This window comes from Microchirus variegatus (genome assembly GCF_963457635.1).
Source record: "Microchirus variegatus genome assembly, chromosome: 21".
In the NCBI taxonomy this organism is placed as follows: Eukaryota; Metazoa; Chordata; class Actinopteri; order Pleuronectiformes; family Soleidae; genus Microchirus; species Microchirus variegatus.
In genome coordinates this window covers 15,819,042-15,829,536 of record NC_139822.1, presented here as the reverse complement: position 1 = coordinate 15,829,536, position 10,495 = coordinate 15,819,042, and the positions used below count along the sequence as shown (strand labels likewise).

At 45.2% G+C, this 10,495-nt stretch overlaps 1 protein-coding gene across 1 annotated transcript; it reads left to right on the top strand.

The window, feature by feature from the left end:
* Window positions 1–734: 734 nt before the first annotated feature.
* Window positions 735–2,542, top strand: LOC310942635 (protein L-Myc-1b-like; the record flags this gene model as incomplete). Its single annotated transcript, XM_083908049.1, has 2 exons — window positions 735–1,299; window positions 1,932–2,542. 2 exons carry the CDS (start codon window positions 735–737, stop codon window positions 2,540–2,542), a joined length of 1,176 nt encoding a protein of 391 aa, XP_083764175.1.
* Between the last annotated feature and the right edge of the window lie 7,953 nt (window positions 2,543–10,495).

Here is a 10,495-nt window from a genome sequence, read left to right as displayed (position 1 = left end):
GCGTCTTTGTATCCAGTTTCAACTCGAGGAGTTCACGCGTGTGTGTGTGTGTGTGTGTGTGTGTGTGTGTGCGCGCCGGTGTCTCAGCTCTTTCTCTCCGATGCCCTGAACGCCTCTTTGGAGCCTCAGAAGCCGGTGAGTACTTTTAAAGCCTGTTTGTGTCCGTGAAAGTTTCACACGAGTAAACTGAGATCGACTGAGATGTGTCTGTTTAAATCCACACTGTATATATATATATGTGTGTGTGGGGGGGGGGGGAGTCCACACTTTTCTTCCTCCTTTCTTGCACCGGTCCACGGCTGCTCTCCAGAACAAAGCGCAGCCTTCATGTCAGGAAACTGCAGTTTTCCCACAGTGAAACTAAGTGTATACTCGCCTCATTATTGCTAGCAAACGCGTGGAAATATCTCGGGGAATAGTGCGATGACATTGTGCCAGTGCAAAAAAAAGAAAAAAAAAGAAGAGCATCTGCATCATGACCCAATCAATAATTAATGCGGTCCCATTTGGAGAAAGCAGCCTGTTAGAGGGATGTGATATCATAATAGCTCCTGATGGATACTTGTAATGTGATCACACATCTAATGGGAGCTACTTTTATAAAGAGACCATCATCACTAACCACTGCTGTTCTCCCCTCAGGTGGAACAGGACGTTCCTCACACAACAACAGCTGATTGTTTCTGGGAATAAACTCAAAGGATTCTTTTTAATTCTTATTATCATCTGGGATCATGGAGTTTGATTGTTACCAGCACTATTTTTTCCACGACTTCGACACCGAGGAGGATTTTTACAAGTCAACCGCACCGAGCGAGGACATATGGAAAAAGTTCGAGCTGCTGCCCACGCCTCCCATGTCCCCCACCCGGACTCTGAGCTCCGCCGCCCCGCTCCTCTCGCCGGGAGACAAGCTCAGCTGGCTGTCCAAGGTGCTGGGTCAGGACGAGGAGTGCGAGGGTCAGCAGCTCAGCCCGGACACGGAGAAGCTGTTCGGCAACCTCAGCTCCATCATCATCCAGGACTGCATGTGGAGTAGTTTCTCCGCCAGCAAGCAGCTGGAGCAGGTCAGCGGGAGAGTGGTGGCAGCTGCTGCTGTTGCGGCGCACACCGGCGCCTCCCCTGTGGCACAGATCTCCGTGAGACCGAGCAAAGCGCAGTGCGTCTCGCCCTCTGGCGCCCTCGCCGCCGCCGCCTCAGCGACAGACTGCGTCGACCCGGCTGCTGTTCTCACCCTCCCGACAAATAGCTGCAGGAAGCCGGCGTCGTCTGGCTCCGAGTCTCGCTCTGATACCTCTGGTAAGGAAGCAGCCATGCTCTAAATTGCCCCACCCCGCCCCTGCCTCGGGATTATATTGCCCTCTATAACAATGCGTAATTTGGACAGTTTGTGGCCGCAGTTGCATAACTGTGGTGTGTGTGTGTGTGGTGCAGCGGGGTTATCAAAGCAGTTTTTTAAAAGATTAAAGGTCCATTTTCACTCTCTCCTGTCTCAATGCACCACATGTTTGCTAGTGTATGCACATGCGGTGTCTTTTGAAAACCGCGCCCCGGTTCCAAATATCCCCCTCTTTTATTTTATTATCTCACACCAGCTCTGCATCACAGTCAGAGTGCGGTAGAGGGAGGGGGGGACCCCCAAGTCCTCATGATTGATTACTACTACACACAAACTGTGAGACGAACTCCTTTCACATCCCCCAAATTAGGAGTGGTAGAAGCCGAATGACAAAAAAGGGCTTAACTTAACCTGCATGCTTTGAGATGAATGAACCCTGCTGTTAACGCCTCAGCCCCTGCTCTGCTCTCTCAGTGCATGCTTGATTCAGGAATGCACTTCCTTATAGTTAGCCTAGTTACGTTTGAATAAGCAGAATTCTTATGCAGACACCTGTGTATGTTGCTCAATGTTTATCTGTATGTGATGACAGATGATGATGATGATGAGGAGGAAATCGACGTGGTCACTGTGGAGAGCAAGCAAAAGCGGGTGCGGCTGGTCAACGTCAGAAAGCCCGTCACCATCACGGTCCGCGCCGACCCCTGTCCCAAACGCTTCCACATCTCTGTCCACCGGCAGCAGCACAACTATGCCGCCCCGTCCCCAGACAGTGAGCCTGAGGACGAGGAGGAGGAGGAGGATGATGATGAGGACGACGATGATGATGATGAGGAGGAGTGTGAGGAAGAGCCTCGGCGCAAGCGCGCCTGCTTAGCATCCAGCCCGCAGCCTGGCGTCTCTCCCTCTCCCTCAGAGAGTCCACAAAGCTCAGACGTGGAGGACACTGACCGCAGACGCAACCACAACTTCCTGGAGAGGAAGAGGAGGAACGACCTCCGCTCTCGCTTCCTCGAGCTGCGGGACGAGATCCCGGGGCTGGAGTCCCTGGCCAAAACCCCGAAGGTGGCCATCCTGACGCGGGCGACGGAGTACCTCACAGAGCTGCACGCGAGGGAGAAGCAGCATCTCCTGGAGAAGAAGCGCCTCAGGTCCAGGCAGCAGCAGCTTCTCCGCAGACTCTCTGAACTGAAGCGATGCTGATGACAGACTGTCGCCGTCAAGGACTTCTGCTCTTAAGTTACTTGTCCGTTTTGAAAAGCCACAATGTCCCTGTTTTTATATATAAAACGTTATGCCTCGTGTGAATAGCCATGAAAAGAATTTTCTTCAGAGTATAATTAATATTACAGGGAAGAGCCGTTAGATCTTGGTGTGCTGTGTTGTTGTTCTTTTTTTACTTTTTCTTTGCACAGTGCGACAGTTATGACGAGGGGGATAAACTTGTATAACTATGACCAAGATGTGTCCTGGTATGTTGTGACGGGATGAGAAAAAGTGCGTATAATGTGAGTGATATGTGAATGTCTTTCTGTGTACATACGAGCGTTTGGTTTGGTTTGTGTGTGTGTTTTTGTGTGTCTCATGTACAAATTGTCGTGTATATAATAGCTTATTGCTCCCGATGAAGGAGACCAAATCAAGACTTGTCACTGGGTAATAACGCTCCTCTGTGTAGCCGACCACAAAGAAGCCTCTATTTTGTTAAGAAAAACAGGAAAATGGACAAAAAAAAATTAAAAAAAGAAAAATAAGTAGCACTGCTGTACTTTATATTCACACGCCACTTTGTGATTTCAATGCTTCTCCTGATTTTGGTTGATTTTCTTACGTTTTTTTTTTTTTTTTTAAAAGCATGCCAACAGTAACATTAAATTTTTATACCATGTTTGCATAAAACCGAAAGTCTTTTGTTTTTTATTCAATGTGTTTAAACGTACAGTATACAGAGAGTATAAGAATGTGCAATATAGTGTCTTATCTGATTTAAAAAATCTTAAATTTTCATCTAGACAAACCTGTATGCACTAAAAATGTTTAATCTGGAAATTAGTCGTTATATAAGAGTTCAAAGTTCACTTTTATGAACAAAAACAAAAAAACAGTTTATTTCCTGCACAATTATCGCTACTTTATAATCGCTGCTAAAAATGTGATATAAAAAGATGCATAACTTTGACTCAACAACACATAAGAAGAAGAACTGCCTGAATATGTGACCTATAAACGCACACACACGCCCAGGATGTCCATATAAGGAGTTGTGTGTTATTCCCACGGCAATTTTCCACGAGTGCACCTACAGCACTCACAGGGGTTAAACTTCAACTTCCATTAGTTTCTATGGCAACTTTAAGATTCCATTGTTTGCCGTGACAAATGACACATAACTCAACCATGCCTCACACTGAGAGTGTGAGTAGTTAGATAGTGTCTCTCCAGACACAAACATAAGATCACACACACACACACACACAAAAAAGCAGGTGTTTTCAAGGGAAAACGAGGCCAACAGTGACGTCCTGACACCGCGCTGTGTCAAATAAACAAGCCCGTCTTGTCATCAGCTGCTGGTTTACTGGAGGTTACGCTGAGCTCGTCCTTGAGACTTGCCCTTGATGAGAGTGTGTGTGTGTGTGATACCGTCATGGATCCTCCCCTCTCTGCAGTGGCTGCTGCATGCTCCGGCACCTGATGTAGGTTACACATATATGAACACTCTGTACAATTAGTTTTTACAGACGATAGGTCGTGTGTGAGCTGCTGCTGAGACACAGTGCAGATGCTCACTCGGGTATGCAGTCGCAGGGTCCGGGCCTCACGTTAAGTTTGTGGCCGTACATGGCAAAAAAAAAGGACAACAAATCTGTGTGATCCAAAGACTTTCTTCAGTTTTCTTTGTCTTTTTTTTGCACATTTTTCATCATTAATTCTATAACATTGAAATGAGAAGATAGAAGCAGAGAACACTTTTACACCTCCTCTGAACTCACAGGACAGGAGTTCAAACTCCAGCAACAACAGAAAACTTCCTATGCTGCAAAGAAACGAACGCGAGGAAAGAGACAATAGATGCCGTTAGGTCGAGCTATTGTTGTACAGTAGCTTGACTATGCCATTTAATTGGACTACTGGTCCTTGTCCCAATATACAAGCACACTCTTAGAAATAACGTTTCTTCTACCAAGGGCTGAGGTTCTACCTGGAACCAATTGCTTAGGTTTCTTGGCAACACTAATGATTCCAGTAAGAACCATTTTGATCCAGAGAACCCTTTAAAACCCCTTTCCTGAATAAAGGGTTTTAAAAGGGTTCTCGATGGAACCCTCCAAAAGGATTCCAGGTGGAACCTTTATAAAAAAAAATTTTTTTTAATCGATTCAGAATCGTAAATGATTAGAATCACGATTCCTATGTGAATTTTCGCCCCCACCCCTACAGGTGATTAACCCATTGGATGGCTCTGGCCTTTTAGTGTAAAGTGCTCCAGTTTCCTCCTACAGTCTAAAAACAATGCAGTTTTTGGTGATTCTGGACACTCTCTGTCGACTGTAGGTGTGAATGTGAGAGTGAATTGTTTTGCATTTTGCCCTAAAATGATGTTTGATGTTGCCGCCGCCGCCGCTGCTGCCCTTTCACTGACCTCACCGACTCGTTTCGACACGTCTGGAGAATGACTGTTTGTTTCAATAAACTTAAAGAGGGACCATTTAGGTTCAAGTACAGCCTGACAGACAAGCAAGGCACTCCCTGAACTCCAACTGTCTCACACCTGAGACTGGCCTTTGTTGTACTGTATGGCTGGGGTTGGTCGCTGTTTCACCTGCAGGTAGTTCTTTTTGCTGCCACTTATAATTCACAAAAATCACAATATAACACTGTGCTCTGCTTAACTCCATCAGGAAGTGAAAGCAAAACTCGGATGTCGAAATCTTGGGCCAGATCGCCGTGACCTGCTAACTTTTCCTGTCCCTTTCCAGGCACAGAACACGTCGGAACGGATGCAAGACATGCATTTTAATGTCGTAAAAGTTCAAGAAAGTTGCCGGTGGAAGAATCTGGCGGGGACCACGCAACGAACCCGCGACAACAAACCAACATGCAAAGGACTGAAACCAGCGTGTGGTTCTGGGGGATGCAAATGAAACTAAACTGGGAAGAGACTGATCCTCAATGTTGCTTCTTTTTGAGGAAGTAAAAACAAAATGTTAACCAGCATGTGATTTTTCATTGAAAAAAAAAAAAAAAGAATTAAATTTGTTCATCACGACGACATACGCTGCCCTTTTTTTTACTGAAGGAAACAATGAGGTAAGAGGATCTCTTTGTTTTGTGGGATGCTCTGTTCATGCTCCGACGGTTTACTCGCCAAACCAGATTTTCTGGTCTCAAGTTCATGCACACACCCACAGACACACACACACACACACACATTATTTGCCGCACATTCTACAGCACATGTTTAAAGCCTTTAAGAACACATGTGTCCTGTTCTCTCACGCCTTTGATGCTCCATGTGCACGTACGGCGAGCAGCTGCAATCCGTTAAGGTCCCGTATACACAATGAGTTGCATTCTGCGTATATATCGCACTCTATTTAAATGATGCCAATTCAAATACCATATGACGGTGAATGTTACACTCAAGCTGCTTGTAATGGTTGCTATAGGGTGTTACAGATTAAGTGACACAATGGGGAATCGTTTCATTGTCGCGCTCGCCTAAATCTTTCTAGCTATGTCCTGAAATACGTGTTTTCTCTGACCAAATATTTGATGTTCTTTGCCTTCAACGAAGTCTTAAGGTGTCTCTCTGTGTTCTCTCCCAAACAGACGACGGTTGAAGACAAAGGCCTTTTCGTGCTACGGGGACGCCAGTTCGCGGGCTAAACATCCGGTGAGTGCACCACGTGTAGAGATTGCATTTTACATGTTCCCGACGGCCAAGATTTACTGGCGACCGGAACGGAAGTGTGATTGTGAAACTATCCTGGGAGGCGGTGTGGAGAATTGATTGTGCCGCTGGGCGGACAGTCTCAGATTTATACGTACGCCCGTGTCTGTCACTTGTGGACACACTCGTACGTCTTATCTATGATCTTCTCCATTCGCCGGCCTTTACCGAGCACCTTCCAGTTGCCGGAGCGTGCAGCGTTAACGTGCATGGCTGGTTAGTCTGATTAGCAGGTTAATTGTGTGATAAATACACAGCTACTGTGTAAAATGGTGTAATTGAAAGAGCTAAGAGGGCGAACTGAGTAGTAGATCGTGTACATACTTGGTTATAATGTCCTATTGTGGGGGACGTGTACAATTTGACTATTTGAAATTTCTTTTCCTTGAAATAAATCATTTTATATAAAAAAAATTCAATCAGAATAATAAAAAAGAAAGTTTTTCCCGTGGGTGTCAGCTAGTGAAAGTCTGCCAAGAAACACAAAAGCAGATGAACACGTCTCACAACACACACTACCAGTCATACTTGCCTCTCTGGCATTTCTTGCTCATACTCAGTCGCTGAGGTCAGAGCGGTGCAAATGTGCAAAGTTTGAGAAGTCAGTGTTGTGTGCGACTCACCTTCGGTGGGCTCCTAATTGAGCAATTTGTCAAGTACATCGGGTTCCTGGAAAGAGGGAGGATACACTTTCGCAACTGCTAACATCTCCTGGCTTTAAAAGAGAGACAAAACACACACACACACACAGGCTTATTGAGCAATATTTAAACTATGTAGTGATTTGTATGGCGTGAAATCTATTGCATGAGCAAGAAAATACAGCACTGCAATGGTTGGCTTCTTATCCCTGACCTATATATATATGTGGGAGAATATAGGACATACAATACAGGCGGAAGTGAAACAGGCTTATCTGAGGACGACCTTTTGATCTTTGGCTGTGAGAATGAGCTGCGGCGGCACTGAATTATTGCCCGTTTCAGAGGCTTGGTGCAGGGCAAAGTGTTTGGAGAACGCTGTGGTTCGGAGGAGAAGTGAACATCTGTCTCACTTACTCAGCACTCCACACACAAACACCCTTCCCCTTATTCTATTTCCATCAAAGAATATGATGGGAAACACAAATGGGAACAGATATACACACATCTGCTTTTGAGGGCACACACACACACACACACACACACATAGCTGTGGTAACTGTCCCTGGTCACCGCTCTGCCTACTGACCCACATTCCAGCCTGGTTGTGTCACTGGAGCTCAGCCAGGACTGTGGCAGCTACTGTCCATCGGATCATAACAAAGCCGTGGGTCTACCTCGGAAAAAAACCTGCCCACCCCCGTCCTTTCAACAATCCTCTTGTCCACTCTGTCTGACTCTTCATAACCCCCCCGCTGTCTGTTGGCTCCTGCCCTCCCCTCCAGGTACTCATCTCCAACCATTTGCTGATCTAGGTCAGTCTTCTGAGCTCAGTCTCTGTTTTGCTCACCCTCCCCGTCCTAAAGCCAGTGTTACATAACAGTGATGATTCAGTTGGAACAGGCTGTATATGTTTCTCTCGCTCTGGGTACATCTGGCCCCAGCTGACTCGTGTCAACCCGGTGTTGTGCTTTTTAATCCTAAATCTCAAAAAAGTATAAAATAAAAAAACAGGTATCATGATCTGCTGTGAAAAAAAGTTTGTCAAGCACGGCACAAATTAGTGGTTCCGTAGTATCTGAGATGATTTTAGGACTGCGCGGCCATGTCGTGTCCTGTCAGCAGAGCAGGCCTTTCAACTCGCCTGTCTAATCTGCCCGCTAATCCTAATCCTGTTAGTGTAAACAGCGCAGCCATCTGGGCCCACGATACACCACGGCTGTGATTATAATGAACCCATCATAAGGTCTTCATATTATCTCACCGCATGAGCTTGTCGCCGGCTCGCGCCCAACTCCCTGACCTGAGCTTAGCGTACGGACGCAATCGCGATGTCGATAATTAGTCGACTCAAAACTGTTGCGTAGTTTTTTTTTAAAATTTAGTCAAATGTCTGTTACACCCAAAAACTCCCTATTAAATAACGCTGATTAAGCCTCTCTCTGTATTTCCCAGTATTGGTGTGTTTACATCTGGTGACATTACCACACGACACACAGGAAGTGATTCATTTTATGTCAAGACAGATGGAGGCAACAACAGCGGCGTTAGCGGCTAATAAAGTGAGACGACCGCAAACAGAGGGAAGCAACACAGTTTCAGGAGTGAATCCTGCTGTTTGATGAGCACTTGATGATAGCATAAACTATTCTTTCTCCTGCTCCTGCGCTGCTACTGCTGTATGCACACAAACCATGCCTCAGTCACGTCTGATAGTATTGCTTGACAGTTTACATTGGTTCTCTTCACGAAGACTAAACCGAGGCCAGCTTTAATTCATCAGGTAAACAAACAAAGGAATTAGGGGCAGAAAAAAGAAGAGGAACTGTTAAATCAACATGAGCACATGAGTGTAGTCTGTCTATTTTGGTGCTACAGTCACTGTTATGTATGAGGGGAGGGTAAGCTGTGGAGAAGTAACCATGGTGCCAGTTAATGGATAAGCAGGAGGAGAGAACCCCCCCCACACACACACACACAGGCAGAGAGGGTGAGGTGGCCTGTAAGTGACTCATTAAACTTTAACTCATGTGAGAATGATTAAACGCTCTCTTATTTTAATCCCTTTCTTTTTGTGTTTGTTTTGCCTTGGAACGGGATCCTGGTATTCTATTATAAATAAAGATCGAGCGTGCCAGTGTTTCCCTGTTGTTTCACGCGTGGGAAACCACTTTAAAGATGGCAAATATTATGTGTATCTGTAACATCGGATATCATCATCATCATCATAGATAGATAGATAGATAGATAGATAGATAGATAGATAGATAGATAGATAGATAGATAGATAGATAGATAGATAGATAGATAGATAGATAGATAGATAGATAGATGCTAATCTTAACAAACTCAAAACTTTAAAATTAAACGACAATGACTACCTATGATCTGAGAAAACAACAACAACAACAACAACACTGTTGCTACTGTTGAGTGTTTTCTCTCCACAGAGTTCAGAACAGAGCCATTCCAGCTCTCTGAGCAAACTGCCTGCTTTGTCAGCCAGCAGATGTTCCATTGTCTGGCTCCGCGGTGTAAGGTTGCTTCAGTTGAAGTTGGTGGGACACTTGCTGCATCTTTTGAATTTTACTCCCCATTGAGTGCCGTCCGTCACCACCAACCCCCTCCACCATGTGCCCCTCTGCAGCTACTCAGGGAGGGGATTTACCCCTCCCCCTTATCCCCTTTAACCCCCTGCAGACCTCATGGTTGTTGCCCCCCCCCCCGCCCCCCCCCAGGCTCTGCATCAGTTAGGAGACACTCGCTAATCAGTAACCCCCCAAACAATAGACACACACACACAGGTTTGCACAGGTATCCTTTTAAGGACTTCAACTACACAAAAGTTTGGGGTCACCTATACAATTTCTTTGTGTTTTCTACACTTTTATTCACCAAAAGTGTTGCAAAGTGAATAGAAAATATAGTCAAGACATTGACAAGATTAGAAATAATTATTTTTATTCAAAAAATGACAACTTTGCTTTCGTCAAAGAACCAGCAAAACTGTTTTCAGCTGTGCTAACATCATAGCACAAGGGTTTTCAAGGGTTTTCTAATCAAGAACACTGGAAATGGGCCTCTATACACCTATGTACATATTCCATTAAAAACCAGACGTTTGCAGCTAGAATAGTCGTTTACCACATTAACAATGTATAGAGTGTATTTCTGATTCATTTAATGTTATATTCACTGATAAAAGGTGTTTTTCCTTCAAAAACAAGGACATTTCTAAGTGACCCCAAACTTTTGAACGATAGTGTATGTTCTGCCAGGTTTTGGTCCTGACAAGGTCTGTGTTTATTTCATCAAAGGTCCTAAAGAGGTAACAAATACAAGCATGCACACAGAGACTGTTATCAGAGAGTGTGTGGATGCCTGTGTTTGTCCGGCACAATGACGATTCTTTTCTCTTTTCAGGCCCCCGCATCAGTGACTGTGACTGCTTGTTGTATCGTGAGTGACCACCACTGTGGAACATGTGTAATAATCAGTGCCCTGCTTCCCTCGTCCTTATTGGCCAGTGTGTGTGTGTGTGTGTGTGTGTGTGTGTGTGTG